The sequence below is a fragment of the Cavia porcellus genome, unplaced genomic scaffold, assembly GCF_034190915.1.
Source record: "Cavia porcellus strain 051 isolate PalLab524CR breed Dunkin Hartley unplaced genomic scaffold, mCavPor4.1 scaffold_29, whole genome shotgun sequence".
NCBI lineage: Eukaryota > Metazoa > Chordata > Mammalia > Rodentia > Caviidae > Cavia > Cavia porcellus.
In genome coordinates this window covers 46869432-46893810 of record NW_026947512.1, presented here as the reverse complement: position 1 = coordinate 46893810, position 24379 = coordinate 46869432, and the positions used below count along the sequence as shown (strand labels likewise).

General features: G+C 40.3%; 1 protein-coding gene across 1 annotated transcript in view; it reads right to left on the bottom strand.

The window, feature by feature from the left end:
• Positions 1 to 15773: 15773 nt before the first annotated feature.
• Positions 15774 to 24379, bottom strand: part of LOC100728591 (disintegrin and metalloproteinase domain-containing protein 18) — a 109842-nt gene continuing 101236 nt past the window's right edge. Inside the window, exon 19 of the mRNA XM_063239867.1 lies at positions 15774 to 16308. Within this exon, the coding sequence (XP_063095937.1) occupies positions 16145 to 16308 (164 nt within the window). The 3' untranslated portion in view covers positions 15774 to 16144. The remainder of the gene's footprint in view (positions 16309 to 24379) is intronic.

Below are 24379 nucleotides of genomic sequence, written 5' to 3'. Positions count from 1 at the left end.
GTGAGATCTTGATTGACGTGTTTTCCTTACACAAGAGAACAGGATGATTTTAGTTGAGAATTCTGAACCTTGGTCTCAAGATCATAAGACCTAAGCTTCATCTTCCATTATAACATTTCTGAAAAAGCTGGAATTTAAAGCAGTATGACCAACTATTTCAATAAAATTGACAAATTCTGTTGCTTTTGTTCCAGTCAAAATTCATGGAAAAAAATTTCACTCATCTCATGTTTAAATCTGTTTGCCATAATACTTTCAGTGGAACCATACAGGGTATGCAGAGTCTCAGCAGTTATCCTAATAGTCAATCACCTGCTTGATTCAATCATTTTGATTACTCTTTCAGCATTCTCTTGGGTTTTTAGATACTGAAGGACATCCCAAAATCTTGACTTCAATCAATTCACATGCATTACAAAATTACCCAAACTACTATTAAACCATCTTCGTGGTTTCTGTAGCACCACTAGAAAATAGTTTTAACATTTTGTGTGTTTCTGTGGAACTTTTTTAAAGTTTGAAACAGTTTCATGTTTATGTATTGTTTATGATCCACAATTTATGGCACACTTTAAAATACATCTCTCAACTGATCACTGCATAAACAAGTTAAAATGTGTCATGCAGTGTTACTAAGGTTTAGCATGCTGCTTCTTGTATTGAAGTCCCCTACTCTCTATTTGATTCTACTCAGCAGAATCAAATCTCTGACACTGCAACAATGCCTTCTGGCTGTCTACAAAATCCTACAGTAGGTGAGTGGATCTGCTTCAGTGACTGTTTACAGCTTTCTCATTGCTGAAAAACTATTTGACATCCACAGTTCAAAGGAGATGTTTATTTGGTTCATGGTTCAGGGGATTTTTTTCTAGGGTTTTTTTTTTCTGGCTCCAGGCAAGAACATCATGGTAGGAGATGTTGTAGGGAAAAGCTGCTCAGTCGAGCTCAGGAAGCACAGTAGTGAAGCAGTATCAGAGAGCAATGAGCTAGAGATTAAATATAGCACTATGGTCACACCTCCATGACCCCTCCAGACACAACTAGTAATGTGCTTTTTGCTGTACACTAGTAAAGAGAGCTTCGTTATATTTGTATTATATCAAAATACCTGTAACGTGGCCATACTGTTCTGTATGCATTTTTTCCCCTCTGGGTGACCTAATTGATATGTTAATCAATGCTCTCCTCTGTAAAGAATTGTGAATCCCTGAGAACCTAACCTAACTGATATGTTAACCATTGTTGCGCTCTACAAATATGTGGTGCTAAAATAAGTTACCAAAAGATTGTTAATTACTGCTAGACTTCTCTGTCCTCTGCTAAGGAAAACATTTCCTTATCAGATTTCCTGATCCACACCCATAAACCCTTACTGTGTAAACTGTGATATGTACATAAAGGCTGCAAGCTTGGAGGGAGACACACAGCTTTTGCAAACTCCAACTGCACTGTGTCACTGGGCCCAGGATAAAATAAATCAGTGCTGCTTTTTAAAATATGTTTTTGCCTCATTTTTTAAACTTGAGTTTGGGGGCTTGTTTGTGGATTACAAGACTTCCATAATCTGGACTAAGCAGCTCTTAATCTACTGAAGTTGACATATCAAGATTAACAGTCACAAACCCCTTTTCAGCTTCACACCCAAACATATCTCCTCAAGCCATACTGTGTCTAAGTAACACAATAGCAAGTTCATAATTCTGCCTTGCATAACACAGATATCCACTATACAACCACAAATACAATAATCCTAAGCATTTTCAAAAGTCCAAGTCCAGTGCTCCTCTCACATGAGATTCATGGGCCAAGAATATGGCTCAGCAGCACAATGCCTCCCTGGCAAGCACAAATCATGAGTCTGATTTCTGGTACAAAAGAAAAAAAGATGAGGCTCAAAGCTAACTCTTAGTTGTAAACCTCTCTAAAAACCATACACAAGTTAGGTAATTCCAAGATACAATGGAACAGGATAAACATTCATATTCAAAAAAGTAAGAATAAGATGATAAGAAAGAATCTCACCAAATATAGACTGAAACAGTTGGGTAAACATTTGAGTCATGGATGGTTCCACCTTCATGTGTCTTACCAGTTGCAGCCCAAATGGCCTCTCTCTTGCACTGGCTCCACTTCTGACCTGAAGATTTCCTCAAAAGATGTTACACATTCTTGGCATCTCCAAATTTCTGGTGTTCTTACTGTAACATCTTTGGTTTCATTTTCGTAGCTTCATGACCTGTGCTTTCAGGGTCTCCTTGTCTGGCCTCCCTGTCCTTCTTCTGTAATCTGGTTGGAAGCCTCCCTGACACAACTACACTTACATTATGCATGTCTTAAAATTAGCATTACATGGTAGGGTGCTGATGGTCCTTGAGATGTCTTCAAAGCATCTTTCTTCTTGGCCTTATAAATTACTTTGTTTCTTTTTAGTGGTGCTAATCTCTTTAGCAATTGACTTCTTTTGGCTGAAATTTACACATGGCTGCTTCTAAGCCAAAATTTGCCTTTTTCAAATTTTTCTGCTCTGCCTTTGATTCCTACTATAAAACTGGCTAAACGCAGTCAGCAGCCCTCACACTGTAGCCTACATATTGAGTTGTCTTGAAATTTTTTCTTCAAAGTCAGCTCATTGCCTTTCATCTCTTTTTCTTACAAAGTCTTAGGACATAGGCAAAATGGAGACCAATTTTATGCCGGTAGAGCAAACATGGTCTCTAGTTTGACTGTTTATGAAGTCCTCATTCCAAAATGAAATCTTCTGAGCTTGGCCTTTTGTAGGGAGCCATTGAAGCTGGAAATTGACCACATTTGTGGGAGCTGGCCATCCAGATCTGAGAACAAAGAATGCCTGAGGCAAGCCACTGAAAAGTGTAACTCTGAGCTCCCAAAATCAGGCCCTTTAGGTTGCTGTACATACAGATTACTAGGCAATGGGATGTCAAGTGACTTTAAGTTGCCAAATGTGTAAATAAACACCCATACAATGAGAAGGGTAGTTTCTTTTCTCCCATCAAGAGGGGGGAGGAGAGGGACAGGGAGGGGGAGAGGGAGGGGACAAAGAGGGAGGGAAGGAGGGAGAGAGAGAGAGGGAGAAAGAGAGAGAGAGAGAGAGAGAGAGAGAGAGAGAGAATCTTCAATGACCTCAGATTTCATGTTTTCTTGTTTTTCTCATCCTCTTGTGGTCCTTCACCTGGGAACCCTAAGAGCTGCATGGGTCATAGCAGCCTTCATTATACATGTTCTTATCACCATTCTGGTCTTCTGAGATTTAATCAGAATCACTCATCAAACCTCTGTTAACTGCAATATTATATGCCATGATTCAAAGACTTCCAATCTTCTGTAAACCAGTTCCAAAGGCTCCCAAACCACATATTCAGCTATAGTCGCAGCAATGACCCTCTTCCAGGAATTCCATGGCAGAAGGTATGATAAGTCGGACCCCAGTATAAAATCCAAGGAAGCAAGAAATTAAAATTTGGGGAGCAAAGGCTTTATTTTAAGCCAGGCCTGGTAACACAGCCTCCAGGAGCCAGTTTGGAGATTGCGCCCCTAACAGCTAAAAGTCAGGGCTTTTATCTTGTAAATCCACAAACAGCTGCTGGTCACACAATGTAAGGAGGGGGCTGGGGGTGTGGTGCACTACAGAACAGAAATGGCAATTAGACATCTTGGGAAGAGCAAGATTGGAAGGGTTGTGCTAACAAGCAAGTCTCCCTGCATACAAGCAAGTTTAGATAAAAAAGAAATCTTGTTTTCCTTAGCAAAGAATAGAGAAGTCTAACAGCAATTAACAACCTTAGTTACCTTACTTTAGCACCTAAACTGTTATTTGTAGAGGGCAACAATGGTTAACATATCAATTAGGTAAGATTTTACAATTCTTTATACAGGAGAGCATTGATTAACATATCAATCCTTTACCCAGAGGGAAACACATATACCGTAAGGCCAAGTTACAGGTATTGCTATGATACAAATATAACAAAGCTATTTTTGTGAAGAATAGTACAATCTAATACAATCTAATGCAATTAACACAACTTGTGATGGGCCACCGGGTAGGGAAGGGGGTTGTCAGGAGCTATTACCTCAGGCCTTTGTTGTATGGCCTTTCGGGAAGTTAAAACTTAACCTAGTTAGATGTAAAGGGGGGAAGGGGAGGGAAAGCAGCAGGTGGTGCTTACACAGAACAGACTTCATGGCGCGATAATTTAGAAGTCTATGTAAACATGAGCTTGGAAGGTAGGGGTGGTGACTTTAGGAGTGCAGGTGTGCATAAATCACCAAGTGCTCTGTAAGAAACCCCTCACTCAGCCCTTTTCTTCACCAAGCTTGATGTATCTGAGTCACTCCAGGGTCTGCTAGTGCTTTCTCAATTCAGAATCAAAATGTCTTTTATAACTCCTCAGAAAGTTCACAAAACAACTGCCTACCTTATTAGTAGTGGAAATTGACTTCTCATACCTCTGTAAAGCACAAGATCAAGGTGCCATTAAGCAGGTAACAGGTGAAGACTTGTTCTGTGCTTCCATACGGTAGCTTGTAGCTAAGGTCTCCCATAGGAGAAGGCATAAGTGCAAGGGAGTCCTAGAGGCCTCCTTTCAACCTCTTTTGTGAGAGTATTAATCATATCTCTGAGGGAGAAATGCTTATGACTTAATCATTTTCCAAAAGGCCCCACCCATTGCTAATATTACGTTGGGCACTAAGTTTCAAAATATTTTTATTCTCATGTTCTGCCTTCTAGCCTTGATAGCTAGAGTTGATTTATCTACCATAAATAGAATTAAAAATTATAAATAGAATTCATTCTAAATGTTCAGGAATATTTAAATACTCCTCCTCCCTCAGGGATATGAAACACAGATTTCATGTGTTTTGAATTATGAAGAATAAATATAGACAAGGCCGTCATGATTTTGAGCTTTTGAATACAAAACTGTGTATTCTGAATACTGGAGCAAAAACAACACTACCGGCCCCTTCCTGGAATATTTACTATACATTTCTGGTAACTCAATTTATATACTAAGCAACAATGGGAGGAAAATGATTAAAATTGTTGGAAGAAAGAAGTGATCACCCAATAACTCTTTAACCAGCAAAACTATATTTCAAAAATGAAAATTAAGCAGATGCAGTGGTGCACATCTGTTATGCCAGCACTAAGGAGGTTAAAGTAGGATTGCTGCAAATTTGAGGCCAGCCTGGGCTACACAGTGAGTTCAAGGCCAGCCTGAACAGAACTGCATGGCAAAACTCTGTCTCAAAAAGACCATAAATAAATAAATAAATAAATAAATAAATAAATAAATAAAAGCTGCCCTAGATAGACAAAAACAGAGATTCTGCCCCTGAGTGAACTGCCCTTTAAGAAAACTTAAAAGGTGGCACTCGGTGCGGGCTGTGTCTGTCACCGGCCTTGAGAGGGTGCATGAGACAGGATCCAGCAGCAGATCCTGCAAGGGGCCTTAGCTAAAGTCCAGAGTGCCTTTTGGAATTATGGGGAAGAGTACTCCACTGGCCTGAGATTCTGCCAACAGGCCTGGAAGTTTGTGCTTATTTTGGGTCGGCTCACTTGAGGTGGCTTTTCTTTTGACATCTCTAGTCTTCCAACTCTGACTTTATCTTAACATTAAGAATTTGAAGTGGGGGAGCTGGGAAGATGGCAGAACAGTAAGCAGCAAACTAAAAAGCCTCTCTAAGAAAAACAGCCCAGATGCTGCAATATAGTATTCTGGAGAAGAAAAAGCAGGAAATACATAGGTCCCCTTGACCAAGGAAGAAACTAAAGTGAGAATTAAAGCCCACAGAAAGAATTTTAAAAAAGAAACACGTGAACAGAAGAAGGCGGTAGCTCTCACCAGAGCTGGTCCCACTGTGCCAGAAACACTGCTGGAACCCAGAGATGCACAGGCACAGTGAAGCTGGTGGCGGGCAAGCCTGAAGGCCTTGGTGAGGAGATGTAAGGGCAGAAGGGAGCAGTGAACCAGAGAACCACACTGGCTGGCATGTTCAAACTCGCACAGCTTCAACTCAGCGAACTGCCCAGGTTCCCACTGCTTTGACTTGCCAGGGTCACGCTGGGGTGCAGGCACACTGAGGTTGGGGGATCCACAAGACCAACAGAAAGTAGAGCCAGTAGGGGACGTGCAATGACCTGCAGCGAATGTTGGGAATAGAACCTTTCCTTGGGCAAGGGAATGACATCTTGGAACCGGGCAGGACTGGCAGAAACAAGATACTGCAGAGACTTCAGTCAGTTGTTCCCCTCCCAGATGGGATTGGTCAGATGTGCTTCACCTGGGTCACACCCCTGGCTGGGAATCAGTAGGATGTCCCAGACCAGTTCCCTACATGCTGTGCACACTAAGGCACCGCACACTAAGGCACCGTGAAGGCCTCAGCAGGCTGACTGACCTGAGGGGAGGGGTCAACATATGCCTTCCCTATTTGCACTTCAATAGTACCCTGAGTAGGCAGGGTCACCTAGCCAGCGTGCCTGTGCTTCAGAAGAACCAGAATCAACAACCAAAAAAGGGACTGGGGCCTCCTCTATATGCCCATATGGAAGAAACAAAAACAAATATGAGAAGAGGAAGCAACAAGAAAAGCCCCCAGCCCTCAACCCTGAGAACATTGATCCAAGAAAGGTAAATACAAAAGAGATTGAGGACAGCAAACATGCAATATCAGACACAGCATCAGTGGACATAAAGAAATATATTTGGGATCTCATAGACGAGTTCAAAAGTGAAATATTTAACCAAATAAAGCAAGATATAAATAGATTAATAAAAGAAATGCTAAACACCTCTTAAGAAGACACAGATGGAAGAATAGAGGAACACAAACAAAGGAGAGAACCATTTGATGAAGAATACAAAGAAAATATAGAATACATGAAGCAGATTCAAAGAGATTACCAGGAAATTAAGACTGTATTGAAAGCTGGCAAAACTGCTTGAAAGAAACTAAGGATAGATTATCCAAATGGGAGGAAAGATTTGTAATGTGGTATTATGAAAGGAAAAACTTTTTTAAAAATACCAAGGAAGCAAGCAGTAACAATACAAAGGCTAGAAGATGACAAGAGGATCTATAACTTGAGAATAAAGAATGTGAATGAAGAATCAAGGGTACAAACAAAGGAACTACAAAGGCTATTCACAGAAATAATTAAGGAAATCTTCCCAAACATAGAAAAAGGAAATGACATTCAGATATATGAGGCCTACAGAACTCCAGACACCTACAACCAAAACAGAGCTACACCCAGGCATATAATAATCAAGATCCCAGAAATTTAATATAAGAACAGATTATTAAAAGCTGTTAGAGATAAGAAACAAATCACCTACAAAGGAAAGCCCTTCAAAATTACGGCAGACTTCTCAACACAAACCATCAAGCCAGGAAGAACTTGGAGCGAAATATTCCAAGCCCTAAAAGAAAACCTCCAGCCCAGATTGATATACCCTGAAAAAACTGTCTCTAGAAATTAAAGGAGAAACAAGATGCTTCCAAGACAAAGTGGAACTGGGGAAATTCACAACCACCAATCCCACTCTACAGAGAATACTGCAGGACATTCTAGAGAGAGAGAAAAGTACCAGGATTTCAGGAACAGTGGCAGAGAGCTCTCAATGAATGGAGCAGAAAGTGGAATGAAGAAGATAAGAAGACAACTAATGGCAAACAAAGAGCATAACAGAAATGAGGCAGAGAAGGTTGGTTATAAACTCTAATATATATGGCCTTGATACACTAACTTAAAAAAAAGAGAGTCACAGGCAGAGTAGTTCAAGAGGTAGGGTCTAATGAGATGCTCTTTATAGGAAATATAATCAACCTGAAAAAGGGTATATGGACCAAAAATCAAATATGGGAAAACAATGCTCTATGGGACAGGGAGTCAGAGAGTAATAGGGCAACTAGACCAGTATTTGGTGATAGGTTGGAAAGACAGGCTTTAATAGGTAAAGGAATATAATTAAATATCAAGCCCAGGAGGGAGAAAGTTTGGAAACACTTAGATAAACAGCAGGTTGCCCCCCCCCCCAATTTAAAACCAAGGGTCTAGGTGAGCCCCAAAAATACACAGTGCACCCTGGGGAAGTGAAAAGGGTGGGGGAATGGTCTTTAAAAAGGTAGCAGAAGATATTGTTAATAGTGTATCAAAAATTAAAACCCATATTACTCACACCACTCAGCTTAGATAGATTTTATTCTGTCCCAGTTAGTCTGCTTGCATTAGATTTGAGGGCACAGACAGCCATCCCCAAAACACCAGGATACAGCACAATAATCATCTTTCATTTCCTATTAACTTACTTTTGAGCCCTGTATTCACTTATACTGGTTTATCATGACTGATCTTAGTTATTGGTTTATCATGACTGATCTGGTTTGTTTGACTGCTGTTTGGTATTGATAGATTTTATTCAAAACTTATATGATTGATAGTATCAAGTCTGAGAGTTTAGGCACTCTGAAGATGCCAAGACTCACTATGACACCCATTCTGGCTTGATTACTACCTATTTTTGATGTTTTATACTACATGTAAAATTGTGTTTTTACTAATACTGTTATGTACTGATATATTCAATTATCCTACATCTGATGATATAGCCAATTCTATTGAAGATAACAAGAGACAACACAGTAACCATGGTAGAACCCCTTGTACAGTGGTCTTATATGTCTTTTTCATTTCATGTGTTTATAGGAATATGTTTTGTTTTGTCTTGCTTTGTTTTGTTCTTCCCTCTAATATAGAAAGGATAGAAATACATGTTAAGAGTCATGCATGCATAGAACTAATAAACAGTTTATGAGAACTGATCTTATGACACATGATGAAACGAACAGATTCTCTGAAGAAAAAGAGACACTAAAATACCCAGTGCTGATCCTGGAGTGTCATAATGTGAAACCCAGCAATACTATTATTCTTTGCTCAGAGTGATTTTTTGTTGAACAGAACTGGTTGCAGTCTCGCTGTTTGAAACCCCACTTTATATGCTTCACTTTTGTATACTGAATAATTATTTGTAAGAGGACAATTTGTAAATACCAACTAGTGATTTCTTACTGTTTGTTCTTTCTTTTAAAGTATGTATTATTTCTACCCATTTTCTGTTTTGTTTAATCTTTCTTTAAATAAAATTTTTTAGAAAAGAAAAAGGGTGTCCCTCAGGCTGTATAAAATTCATTAGGTAGCAATTTAAATCCATACAAAGAAATGCAGGGGTGCAGTAAAGGTCACTAGAAAGGTAATTATAAGAGACAGGACAAACACACTTTTGTTGTAACTTTTTTCTTCTATGTTATTTAAAATGACAGCATATAAATGTGTATCACTGAATATTCATTATTATTTTATTTGTGTCTAACACAGAACATAATGGAGAAAACAAAGCTACATAGAAACAATTATGTATGTAACTGAAATTAAACTGATGTTAACTTGAACTAGATTATTGTGCACTAATATTGCAATCTACCAGCCAACGCCTAAGAAGAATATTTAACAACATATGATAAATAAATGACAAGATGTTTAAAAGAACAACTGGAAATATCTGATATGCCCAAAGAAAGAAGTGCTAGAGAAAAGAGGAACAAAATAACACAAGACCTTTAGAAAATTTGTAACAGCCAATCAGCAACATGAATCCTGACTGATAAGTATTTGCAGGGATAAAAATGAATTGAACATTTTTTCACCCATGTGCCCGCCTCTTCCTTTCTTGCCTTCAGCAATACCAATGTAGAAGGGATGAAGCCACACTTCTTCCAGAAGGAAGACCTCAGAATTCTGTTTTTAAATGTGTTATAAAGTATTTTGGTCTCCTTATTAATGATAAACTTTCCTGTACTCTCCTCAAGTGGTAGAATTCACTTTGTCTGACATTGGTGTAACTGAGTGATAACTGAAGAGAAACATAGTAGAAGCAAGTGAAGAACTAAGGATGATCGCCCAAACTTCAAGAGGCTAGAGAAGAGGACAGGAGAGAGAGAAGGAAAAAGCAAAAATAATTTTCAGGCTCAACAGACTCACACAGCAGTCACTCCTCGGTGGCTCTCAGAGTACCAAAGACTGATGAGGAGAGAGAGGCAGGACAGAGCAGACAAACCAAACATATAAAAGTTGAAACCTATGCAACTCCCCAGAATTAAAAAATAAAGTAAAAATAGAAAAAAAATTAAAATTCCTGTGGTGCCCCCAGTTTAGCGTCCTTCCCTAGTCAAGGCCAGAATCTGTGCTAATTCCCTCAAGTCCACTGTAGGACTGCTGCCAAGTGTGGGGCCATCTTGGTCACACCACTAACTCTTCTCCCAGAGGTGGTGGCAGGGAGTGGGGTGCCTGTGTCGACAGCTAGCCAGGGCTATTTTCCTGCTGGCCATCAGGCATGTGGCAGTGGCCCTGCCAGCCCAAAGCTGTTTGCCATGTTATGCTGTGGGTGACAAGGCAGGGCATGGGGGTGCCCTTGTGGCATCACAGCCAAGGCCTTTTGTCCGCTTGTGCCTTTGGACCAAGGATGGGGAGGGTGGTGCTCCTGCCCCCCGCCACAGGCCAGGGGACTGTGTGTTCTCTTTGGCGCTTGGGCTAAGGGTTGGCACTTGGCGTTCGCTGGGCTGGAGGTTAGGCTTCAGCTCCCACTCCTCAGCCCAGCCCTCCACCCCCAGCATGCTGTCCAGCTGCCGGCTGGCTGTTGGGATGGACAGCCCTCCCCTTATTCCACTCCCAGATGTCAGCGACAAGTGACCCCGGGCCTCCCTCTGCAAACTCAGATGAAGTCGTGATCCTGCTGCCTGAGCCTCCCACACCCTGTACTGGGAGTACAGGCGTCAGTCACCACACCGGGCTCCTTTGGGTGGTACACATAGTTTTCTCAGTTTAACCACTTCGAAGTCTGCAAACCGGTGGCATCCACTGCACTTCATCCGTCCTAGGGTTCTTCGCTTTGGTTTCCTGGAGTGTTCTCTCTCCATGACTCTTCCTTAACCCCGGGAACTGTCACGGTCACTGTGTCTCTGAGAATGTGACTGGCCTGGGTGGCTCCTGGAAGTGAGCTCGCGCACTTACTTGTCTTTTTACATTTAGAACAGGAACCTCCAGGCTCATCCGTGCCGGAGCCCGGGAAGGTGGAACGGTGAGCACCGGGTTTTAATCACCCACGCAAGCATTCTGGGTGAACCTCTCTGAGCCTCTGCTGCGTGCACCGGGAATGAGGTGGCTGTGCACACAGGGCTGCAGCCGCCTCCTAAACTCTCCTTCCAGTCCTCGCAGTGAGGAACTCTGACAGGGACCTTATGGTCACTCAATCGTTTAGTTTTTGAAGAACTACCCTTCCGTTTTCCATAGTGGCTGTCCTTGCTTGCAGTCCCATCAACAGGACCCTTGGGTTTTGCTTTTGCCGCATATTCTTGGTTAGACTTCTTTTTTTCCTTTTTTTTTTTTTTTTTTTTTTGAGATTCGTCATTCTCATGTGTAGAAAGCAGTATTCTATCTTATGTTCCTGATTTGCATTTTACTAATGATTTGCAATGTGTTTGTTGTTTGTTTTCTCCTTTAAACAAATGTCAAGGGAAGGTGCGGGGGCCGGGGGGTGGTTACAAAAAGAAATTAAGACATGTCGTGTACCCTACCAACTCCGCGCAAGGAAGGTAAACAGTACCACTGCAGACGGGCAGTAAAAAGTACGGGGAAAACGAAAACTCGTTGCCCATTCAAGCTCTTTGTCCATTAAACATTGTTTTGGCACTAGGTTTCAGGAATTTTGAGTCATAGAAGCTCTATGTGTATTCCGGATATGGTGTCATATAGGGTATGATTCACTGTGTCTCCCATTCTGTTAATTGGGTTTTTATCGTGCACTGCCTTTGGATTCACAGATATTTTTCATTTTCATGAACTCAAAGTTGCTTATTGCTCGTTTCCTGTGCCTTCAGGGTCCTGTCCAAGAAAACACTACCGAACATGAAGTTATGAAATCTTCCTGGGCTTTCCTCTAAGAACTCCACAGTTTAGCTCCTATCTTTAAGTCCTCTTTCAGGTCCCCAGGTCTCCCTTCTGTCCCCGGAACTCCAAAACCTCACTCTAGGGCGCTGTGGCCCCGCCCCGCCCCGCCCGCCCCGCCCCGGCCCCGCCCACCCCGCCCCGGCCCCGCCCACCCCCGGCCCCGCCCGCCCCGCCCGGGCCCCGCCCGCCCCCGGCCCCGCCCCGCCCAGCCCCGCTCAGCCCCGCCCCGCGCACCTCTTCCTGCCCCTCCCCTCCGCGGGAGGCTGGGCCTGGAGGGTCCCTGCCTGGGTGGGCGGAGCCCTCTTCTCCCCGCCCACCTGCGGGACCTCGAGGCTGTAGCCAGCAGAGGCGGTGGCCCTGGAGCTTAGCGTCCTCCCCTAGCAGGAGCAGCCAACCCAGGCCCAACAGAAGGAGGAGAGACAGCTGTATTTTATAACATGTATTTGGGGCGTAACTTGAGGATTGTAAAGGCCATTTTCTCCTTTAGGCCCTTTGCCGGTGACCTTGGCACTCTTAATACTCCGCGGGGCAGCTTTCTGGCGCAATGGATGCATTACTGCGACAAAGGAAAAGCAAGAGAAAGTCACGCCAGGGTCAGGAGCAGCTGCCCGTTTTCAATCAGCTCTAGAAGATTTATGTTTTAAGCTTCAGGTCAAAGCAAACATTTAAAAGCAAAAAGTCAATTTTTATGTCATGCATAAGTTTGTTAGCGAACTAAATAAAAAGCTAAATGTAAAATGTATGTTTTATTATATTACTATTAATTTATAATTTAAGTAGCAGACAAAAAACTATGAAATAACCATAAAATACATTTATCTATTCAATTTTGAACTCTTGTTTCTTAGAAAAAACAATGATATAAGAACAGTAAATGAAAGATTAGTCATAAATTTTTCCCTATCAGTATGTAGTTCAGTTACCCAAATACAGAAAGACAATAGAGTTAGCATAGAAAATTTCATTTGATGGCTAATATTTGGGTTGACCACATGCTAGTTTTAATTTTTTATAATTTATTTTTAACAGGTTTTATATATTTTTATTTTTAAGTTACAGTTTGTATTCATATTGTGCAGCCATCTATGGTCATTCCCTGAACTCTTTTCACTGTGCAAACTGGAAACTCTACACCCATTAAACATCAACTCCCTGCTCCCTGTGGTTCACAAACACAAGAAAAGACACTCACCATCACTGACCCCTGGAAAAACGAAACATCAAAACCCCAGCGAGGTGCAGTTTCATTCCCAAAGGGATAATTACTCTTACAGAAACAACAAACAAACAAACTGGAAAGGATGTTGGCAAATGGGAGACCGGGTGTGTCGTTGTGGAAATGTAAAATGGTGCAGCCAGTGTGGACACTGCGTGGTGGTTTTTGAAAAAAACTAAAAATAAAGTCACCTAATCTCAGTTTTGCAAGGATGATAATGATGATGATGATGGTGATGATGATGAAGAAGCATGCATGGAACCCAGGGCCTCACATGAGCTAAATCCCCAGCCCTTACTTTGAGCCAGGGCATTGCTGAGTCACTAAATTGCCCGACTGTGCTCACATGTGCAGCATCCTGCCTCAGCCTCCCAGAGTGCTGAGATTACATTGGACTAAGACTAAGCATTACAATGGACTAAGACTTTTCCTTCCTTCCTTTTTTCCTTCTGTCCTCCTGCCCTTCTTCACTCCCTCCCATCCTCTAATTTACTTATATGCAATATTTGTGCACAAAGCTGAAATACCAATCGTGTTTCTAGGAAACAAAAAATATGTATGAGGGAGCCTGGGCAAACGCCAGGGAACACCTTTGGCAGAATGCTGAAGTCCACCAAGGGACTCCTGACTGCACCGCTTGTTGCATTGAGTTCTTAGGGCCATCTTGTGGTCATCACAAACATTGCGACTGGAAAGTTTCAGTTTAAACTGACACATACACGATGGTAAAAATAAGATGCAGCTAGTGTACTCGATCCAGCCCTGTTAGGGGTATTGCAAGGTGGCACGCAGCTTCACAGGAGTCTCCAATAAACATACCCCACTCCTGGGCTGCAGGGCTCAGTCTTAGCTGACCCCTGAGGGTCCTCATGAGGGACTGGTTCCCTGGCGCCTCAGGCATCCTCACACTATGCAGAATGCAGGGCCTCACGGATCTGTGGAAGATGGCCGGCAGCCCGACTCGAGAAGTAGCCCTTGAAGGGAACACAGTTTGTGCCCCAAAGCACATTTATTGTAATGTTAGGAAGTGAAAACAGCTTTTCGAAATTCACAATAAACACCCGCATTTCAAAAAATAACAGTGATGGGCACCCACTCTTTATGTGTCAAATGGACTCAGATACCCAGGATGACCCAAATTTGTGCTGGCCAACTAGGGGTTGTCTGCCTTCTGATCCCCACAATCTCCTGACTGCTGCCCTCGTGAAGCAGGTTCTTTCCCACCAATAATATGTATGGCAAATTGTTCAGCAGGGCCAGAAAGTCAGCTTCCAATCGCCTTCACCTGGACAGAGATGCTCCAAGGCTGTGCTGAAAACTCAGCTTCAAATGTCCTGGACTTATCAGCTGACCTGTGAATGCGACCTGGGCTGGGGCTCCAGGGTACATGGACTGGCAGATGGAGGATTCAGGCTTTGCCTAAGGAAGAAGCCTCCCAAGGAGCTCACCGCCTTCCTCAGAGCCAGCCAAGAGAAGGCACAGGTGTCTAAAGAGAAACTGCTCTGTCATTTATGTGCCAGACTTGTAAGTCGCCTAATCTCTGAGACTGGACTTCTCTGTACCCCGCTGCAGTCCAAACGCTGCTCACTGTCCCATTTCAAAGACAAATAAACACGGGAGGAAATTTGGGGCTGGCAGGGTCCAAGTCTGTACGCAGAAATCCTCCTACTTGAGAACAGCCTGAGCCCTATGGTCTCTCGTAGCATGTGACATCAAAAATCGACAGCTCAAGGGTGGGAGATCAGACGGCTGCAGGTGGAGCCCTAGGTCGCCAGCCTCAAACAAGGCCGGGTCAAGTCAGGCAGCCAGAGGGATGGCTCTGAGTGAGCACATCCAAAGCTTGCCGGGCATCAGAGCCCTTTACAAAGTTAAGTAAGGGGGTAATGCCTGATAGAGGTGACTAGGCTGCTGCCAGGTGAAATGCTGGTTTTTCTCCGGTTCACATATTGTTTCGGTGCCTCCAAGTATCTGTTGATTAAAACGATGAAAGACTAAATGTCCTTGTCCAAGGCCTGCTGCTTATAAAGGCACATTCATCGAGGAAGGGGCATAGAAGTGAAGTTTTAAGAGGTGGAATCAGGTGGAGCCTTTCAAAGGTGACTGGGTCCCAGACCCACAGTTCCGGGGTCATCTTGAGAGGGCATCTGCTACAAGGGCCGGTTTGGCTCTGCTCCTGGGGCCACAGGATGGCCCGTGCCACCTGGAAACCCGCAGAGGGTCCCCACCAGCAAGAAGGGCCTGCCCAGAGGCAGCCTCTCCGTAGCGGGCCTCCTGGACTCCAGCAAGTGGAGCTAATCACCCTCATCTTTGCAAAGCACCCGGACTGCGGTGCGCACTGGTCATCGGGAGACGCTGCCACAGGGACGTCCGTTCGGGCGGTGAAGGGGCGTCCCAGACTTTCAGAGTTACAGGTTTGGTCATGAGGAGGGTAAACGTGAGAACAGTGTATACAAACTCACAGGAAACTACATACTTTCAGAAGGATGTGCAAGTGATTTTTTTTGCAGGATTTGAGAAAAATGTGAAATTAAAAAGAAATGAAAATAATTGATAAAAGCTTTAATGTAACTCTTAAGTTGGAAAATCGTTTTCCTTGAAGAAAGCGAGCTCTGACACATCTTTAAATCCAGCTGGACGCACGCTTAGACTTAGACTCCGGGTCTGCTCCTCCGTGACGCTCAGGTCCCGGGCGCATGGGGAGCGCTCGGGAGGGCAGGCTGGCGGGCAGCGAGACCTCTCACTGCCGAGTGCTGACAGCAAACTACTGAAAAACCAGGGCAAGAAGTCCACTTACGTGGGATTAAACGTAGCACCTATTAGGAGTAAGAAGTAGCCTGATAAACAACGCGAGTGTGAGTTTGTGGCACCAACTAAGGTAACGCTATCAGGCGTATTTACCCCTCGTACTTCATGCTCTCCGCGCTGCACAGGAGTCTCATTTCGGTGACCTTGATGATCGCGACGATGAGAATTATGAAAAACGGCAGGAGAATGCAGAAACTCAAAAGAAGCCAGTTGCTTCGTTGTATATTATACACTTCCTTAATGTAAATTATATCTAAAAATGAAGATCAAAAAATACAGAAGTTTAACAAAATGTGTCTTTGCTTAAATATTTTGGTGCTGTGCACAATTGGAGTGCTGTTTTCTTGGTGCATCTGTAATACCAATAATGTGAAAGCTCCCATTGATCAAGCTCGTCCGATCCCTCATTTTTGGCTTGCAGTAAGAATTTTCAGGGTGAAACTGCGCAGTAGGGTGATGATGGTTGGCATGTTTTGAAAACTGTAGGACTGGATTTTGAATGTTTTTCTCATAAAGAAATGATAAGTGTTTTAAATATTTAAGATGTATGCATGTATTGAAGCATTACATGGTACCTCATGTTTATCATTTTTGTATTGTGTGCCACTTAAAATTTTTAATTTAAATAAAAATAACTTTATAACTTTATATATAATTAATATATTAATGGATTTAGGTACATTTTTTAAAAAGGAAGAAAAAAAGACATTGTAAATCCTTTCAGCCATTCCCTTACTGAAACCTTGAAGAAAACTTTTTAGGTGACTCATGTCTCTCCATCTAGTATTAATATTTTACATCAGATAAAGAAAATCCATAGTTATTCCACTGATATCTGTTTATCTTTGTTTATATTCATGTCTATAGTGTGTATGTTCCCATGTGCATGCTTCCCCTTCCTCTGACATTCTACAAATTAGGGAACTTTCATAATTTAATATGTTCTAAATTTGAGATGTTACACAATTTAGAAAATTACATAGGAAATGGCAGAGTGGTGAGCAAATTCAATTCAGCCTTGCCAAGATTTAGAATCCAGACTCTATGGGGCTTTTGTTTTGTTTGTCTTCCCCAATAACAACCTGGAGAATAAGAGGGGAGAGGGAGCAAAGTGGATTCCTGGAAACCAGAAAGGATCTGACAATGCATGTAAGTTAGAAAGAATGAACAAATCCGCAGGGATGAACAGCCAAGCAAAAGGGAAAAAATGAAGAAAGCGGCAACAGGAAAACCATACAAGGAGTAAGTCACATCTCAGTAGTCACTCTCCATGTGAACGCTCTCAATTCCCCATCACAGGAGACAATACGGTAAAATGGACCAAGAGACAGAGCTCAACAGTATGTGATAGATGAGAAACAAATTTAATTCAAAAAGAAACCCACAGATTAAAAATCAGAGGATGAAGAACAGTATTCCGTGCAAACAGAGCCCAGAACAAAGTTGAAGTAGATTCCATAACTTCAGACAAAGTAGATTTCAAGCCAAAACTGATCCAGCAGTGACAAAGAAGGTCATTATATATTGGTCAAAGAAGCAATTAAATAGGAAGAAACAGCAATTATAAACATAAACTTACCAAGTACCCACACAAATGACTTCATAAAGCAGACACGAATAGACTTGAAAAATCATATAAACACCAATATTATTGTACTGGGGGACCTTGATACCCCACTGTCAATAGACAGATCAACTAGCCAAAAATACCAACAAAAAAAGTCAGAGTTGAACTAAACCTTCAACAAACAGAATTAACAGATATTTATGGAGTGTTGTATCCAAAACAACAGAATACACTTCCTCTCAGCATCACATGGAATTTTATCCAAAACAGATCACATACTGGACCATAAAGCATGCTTAAGTAAATGCAAAATGGATGGACTTATCCTATGCAGATCATAGTGAAATGAACCTAGAAATCAATGGAAAAACATTCCATAGAAACTGTGCAAATACATTGAAATTAAACAATTTCCTCTTGAATAATCAATGGGTCACAGATTATGGAAGAAATTAGACAGTTCTTCATATGGTTAATACATTGTGTCAACTTAAGAAATTTAGAAGTTTAACCAAGAGACTCAGCAGGGAGCCAGGATCTTTACTTTGTAAATACTCTCATCCTGTGCAAGAGAGGGGCACAGAGATTTTGTGAGTACTAATCTGCCCTGAGGGGTGGGGGATGGCCTGCATACAATATAAGGGAGCAAAAGACTGATTATGGACTGAAAACTCCATAATCAGTGAGCTAAATAAACTTTTCCTTTCTTCATTTTGAGTGTTGGATATTTTGTCCCAGCAACAAGAGAAAAGTAACCAAGATAACAATCAAAAGATAATGACAGTCCAACATACCAGGAACTATGGAACACAATCAACATGGTCTAAGAGTAAAGTTTATAGAGGCAAATTCCCACAAGGAAAAAGGGAATGAATTCAAATAGTAATCCCAAAATGGACCTCACGGTCCTAGAAAAAGCAATAATCTTCTAACCCTAAAGCTAGTATGACAAAGGAAATTATAATGATCACAGCAAGAATTAATAAAATAGAAATTTTTAAAAATGAATCTAAGACTTGGTTATTTGAAAGATTAAACAAAACAAACTCTTAGCCATCTTACCAAAAAAAGAAAACATCCAAATCCATGCAATTAGAAATGAAAGAGATGAAACCACAATAGACACTACTTAAATCCATAAATAGTTTTAGAAACTGTACTGTAATAAAATGGACGATTCAGAGGAAATGGAATTATTCTGAGATGCAGATGAACTAACCGACATAAATCAAGAAGATATTAAAATTCTGAATAATCCAACATCAGTCAGTGAAATGGAAGAAGCAATATATTATCAACTAACAAAGCCCAGGCCCCAAGACAGTCAGTGCTGAGTTCTGTAAAAACGTTAGAGAAGATCTAATGCCAATGCTTCTTGAACTCTTTAATGACATTGACAGGGAAGTAGGACTCCCAAAGTGATTACTAGAAAGAAGCATTATCCTGATTCCAAAACTAGTAAAGGACCCAAACAAACAAACAAACAAAAAAACCCCTACAAGCTAATGTCTTTAATGAACATAGATACAAAAATCCTGAATAATATACTGGCAAACACAATGTAGCAAATCATCATAAAGATTATATAAAGTGACCAAGCAGAATTCATTCCAGTGATACAGGGATGGATCCACATATGCAAATGAATAAGTAATATACACCCCATTAACAGAAGCAAGGAGAGAAACCATATGCTCCACTCAATAGATGCAGAAAAAGCATTTGATGAAACCCAACATATGTTCATGATAAAAACACTAAGTATATATAGAAGCTCTAATCTCAATCTGATAAAAAGTCATCTATGACAAGCCAAAGGTCAACACTGTAATAAATGGAGAAATTTTTCCTCTCTAAAATCAGGAACAATACAAAGATATTCTCCATCACCACTATTGCTCAATATAGTTCTCAAAACATGAGTTTTTCTCTTTACAAAAGAGAAAAAAAGCTACATGAATAGGGAAGGAAGAATTTAAGTTATCATTATTTGCAGATGACATGATCCTTCCTTTACATAGAAGACCCTAAAAACTCCTCTAACAAACTCTTAGAATTAATAACCAAATCCAATAATTTAGCAGGATATAAAATCAAAATTCAAAGCTAAATAGGGTTCATGTACACTAATAACAAATTCACTGAGATATTAGTGAAACAAAACTTTTCCCAACAGTGTGAAGAAAAATGAAATACATAAAAATTAACCTAACCAAGGAAGTAAAAATCTCTACAATAAAAACTACAGTACTATGAAAAAGGAGATCTAATAATATAACAAACAATGGAAATAGATCCCTTGTTTAGAGAGAGGCAAGCCAATACAGTCAAATGGTTATACTTCCAAAACTGCTGTATGATTTTAACACAACCCCAATCAAAATACCAACAGCAGTCCTCACAGAGCTAGATGACGCAACTAGAATTCTTATGAAACCACAAGAGAACCGGAATAGCAAAAACCATTCTGGACCACAGTGGCAAGGCAGGGATGTACTGTACTTCAAGTTACACCACAAAGATACGGCAATTTTGTATTGACAAAGAAAAGAACAAGGAAAAAAAAAGACTTTCTACTTTATCTTTGATAAAGGGGCCAGATCCTTTATCTTGTGAATATTACCTCTTTAGTAAATGGTGATGGAAAACTAGCTATCCACATGCCAAAGACTCATTGACTCTAGACCCACAGTTTTTACTATGGACAGAGCTAAAATCAAAATAGATCTCATAAGTAAATTTTAAAACAGAAATAATCTGCTGGAAGACAAAATAGGTAACACTCTTGAAGACATAAGTGTAAGAAAAGATGTTGTAAGCACCACCTGGTTGCAAAAGAACACCCCCAAATAATATCAGCAAATGAGATTACGTCAAATTAAAAACCTTCTGCACAGCAAAGGATACCAACAGAAGAGTGAAGATCCGGTCCAAAACGTGGGAGAAGATTTTGCCAGCTATTCCTCAAAGGACTAATACCTGTAAAAAACTCAAAAAAAATTTCCAAAATTTAAAGACATGATAAAAAATGGGCATCTGAAATAAGACACTTTTCAGATGAACAAATACAAACATCTGATAAATAAATGAAAAAAATGTTTGACACCACTGGCCATTTGAGAAATGTAAATTATAACAACACAGAAATTCCATCTCACTCCAGAAGAATGGTTGTCATCAAGAAATAAACCAATAGCTAAGACGGTAGAGGCTACAGGGAAAAATGAGCCGCTCTTCATTTTTGGTCAGATTGTAAACTAGTACTACCACTATGAAAACAGTAGGGATATTCCTCAAAAACTCAAGACTAGAAATTCCATTTGACTCAGCTGTTCTCTTTCTATTTATCTTCACAAAATGTCAAAGGCATCAGACCACAGTGTTGTATGCATATCCGACTTTATAGCAACACAATTCATAATAGCACATCTTAGAAGCAGCCTACATGTTCATCAATAGATGAACAGAAAATATTTGTACTACTGTATAAATATTTGTATACTGTATAAATACTGTAAATACTACCGCATTTATACACAGTAGAAAAGAATGTCATAAAGAAGGACAAGTGGATGCACCTTGAGACCACAATGTTAAGTGAGGTAAATAAGACACATAAGCTTAAGTATCTTATGGACTCTCACATATGAGATACTCAAATATATAAATAAAATAAAAGAGAGAAAATAGGAAAAATGAGAAAAAAAAGTTAGTGTAACTTAGCACAGACAATATAGTCAAAAGTGTATCTTCACAATTATATTGTGAAGAGGTATATTCACAATATAATTAGAATAATTATCTTACATATTTGAATGTTTTTTGGTCTGTTAGTCCACTGTTATTCTGTATGTATGATAATGTTTTAAGAATTTATATGTAAAATAAATAAATCTGATGCTAGCGAAAGAAAAAAATGAGGGAATGTGGGAAGAAAATGGGAATTCAGTTGTGTTAAGTACACACACCAATCCTTCCCAATTAATGTAATCATTATATACTGTAAATATTTACTAATAAAGTGGCAAAAACTCTAGGATGACTGTGTTCAATGTGAGGAGTACTTTGAGGGGGATTCATGGCGGTGAGTCCTTTACTGTAATAAAATCTTTAAACTGACATGTTCAAAAACACAAAAAATAAAGTGGAAGACTTTAGATTGAAAAGCATAAAGGTTTAAAATATATTTATCTAAATAAGCAATTATTAGTCAAATGAGTATACATACACCCTCCTCTCAAAGAAGATCCCGGTTAGAATCTCCAAAACACTTTAGAACATTTTCAGTATTAAGAAAATATGTGATATTATTGGGTACTTCAAAGGAGTTTGTAAATTAAAAAGTGATCAGGCAATCTGTACAAAATATAGGAAGCATAACATTTAGCTCCTCACCTATTTTTTTCAGTCACTATCCTTAAGAAAATTCGCTACTTTGACCTCTAAGAGTATGAGCCATTTTTTAATCATTTGGACAATCATATCAAAATCCAGATCTTTTTAATTTTAAAGAGAATAAAAATTACATAAATTTCAATTATATAAATTTCAGATGGGAAATTAAAAATGATTATTAAATTGCATACTGTTGTCTTCAAAGTAGTTGCTCAGATTTTCAGATGTAAGCTTATAAAATCAATCAAACAATATAAGCACTAACACTCCTCTCAAATGAACTAACATGTTACTAGTGGGATTATATGTTATGCTCAATCTATCTGATATTAATTTTTTACATTGTCAACTTTGTGATTCGTCTATATCATTGCTTATAACTACGAAATGTACATTCTTGAGGCATACTGTATGTTTGTGTAGAAGTAAGTTATGAATACTTTCCGTTCGATAGGACAGGTAAGTAGTGAGCAATTATGAGTGTTACAAATGGCACTACTGTGCATATATTACTACTAATCCTTTGGTTAACAACTTTGGATGTTTTTCAGATGTGGACATAGCGAGGGAGTGGCAAAGCACATTCATAGCATGTGCTAACATTCAACTTTAGTATTTCCAACAATTTTCTAAAATGATGGTAACAATTACATTCCCTTACTTGTAGATGAGAGTTTTGATTATTGGCAACACTTTGAAGCCATGCAAGGACTTCAGTACTGCCTTCCAGATGCCATTCACACACTGAGGGGTGACATCACTGGAGCATCAGCAGAGCTCTCAATTGGGTCACTAATGTTCTAAAATGCTCAGAGCTTGACTTCTCTCAACAGACTTTCTCGAGGCTCTGACTGAGCAGGTGTCATTTCATTCAGAAATATGAACATTTCATTTGCATGTGTTTGTTTCTTCTTTTCCATCACATATGTCTTTGTAGACAACGCACCACAGATGCCAGTAACTTCTCAGCATCTTCCTGAGCTGTAGTAGATTCTGCACCATGGACCCATGTGCCCTCTTCATTGTCATCTACAGTTGCACAAAGAGCCTTACAAAAGTCGTCCCCAAGTCCTAGGTCTTAAGGGGTGCTATAATTCTTTCATCAGTTGGTTGAATCTAAGAGGTGATGTTCAGAGGAAGCAACACCACTTGGATACTGGGATGAAGACCAACAAAGAAAAATTTGCTGGAGCATAATTAAAAATAAACAAAAGTTTGAAAGGTGTATCATTCTCCAAAGAGAACTTTTCTATTCTTTCAGCACAGCAATTCAGGCAGAGAAACTGCGTCATCCATGACTTTGTATTGCTCCCAAAGCACACAGTATGTGCTTTACACCTGGCCCTGGCTGGCCTGCTTGTGTACGCAAATATTTTCAGGCCTCCACTTCCAAAATATGGAGGTCTCATCCATCCTGAAGATTTACTCCGGCAAGCGATGGCCCTTCGCAATCAGTGCTACAGTGTGCAAAGTCCTTCAGCTGCCTTCCCATCAGGCCTGCCAGGCTCGCCTCTCACTTCCATGTTACATGATCAATGACATTTCTTGAATAGCTTAAGCCACCTAGCTGGCAGTAAATGCACTGGTTCTTTCTTTGTCTGTTCAAATCTGCTTTTGAACCACAATAAGAAGGTTTTCATTTAAGCTAGTACACTGCTCAGCTCTAGCATTTGTTTGGCTCTATTTTAATTTTTCTGCCTTTGTTGACATTATCATTTTGTTTTGACATTTTCCCTGTCTTAAGCTTAGTTCTTTATCCATGTCTTCCTTTTAGGTATTTGAATACATTGAGATGGTGCTTTAAAGTTTTTGTGTAGTAAATCTTTCTCTGGGCTTCCTCAAACACAGTTTAAGTAATTTTGTACCTAAGTAGGAGAAGCCGCGTGCATTGTTGCTGTGCCCACAACAAGTCACTTACTATTAATAGAGAAATGTGGACATCTCTTTTTGCTTTCCTTATTCAGGTTTCCCCTTTCTTCTGATCAGTTTAGACTTAAGTAATACACTCATTTAGCAACTTTCCAAACTCTTCCTGTAGGTACTGTGTTCCTTAACTTTGTGGTCATTGAACTAGAATTTTCTTAGCTTTTGTTGAAATAATATTTGGACAGTGATAACTTGAAGAGCAAGAGTTAAATTACAAAATAATAATAACCACCCACCAAAAAACCAAAATAAAACATGACCACTTCTCCTAATCACTGCAGAATGAATCTGCATTAACGTTTCGCAACACTCAATCAGGCCTTGGCTGAGCGAGGACTCAGCACCAGGGAAGGCTTGTGATCTTGGGTGTTTTCTAATGGGAGTTTGTCCTGGTCAGGCATGTGGTTTTCTGACCTCCTCCTTACACCCAAGAGAT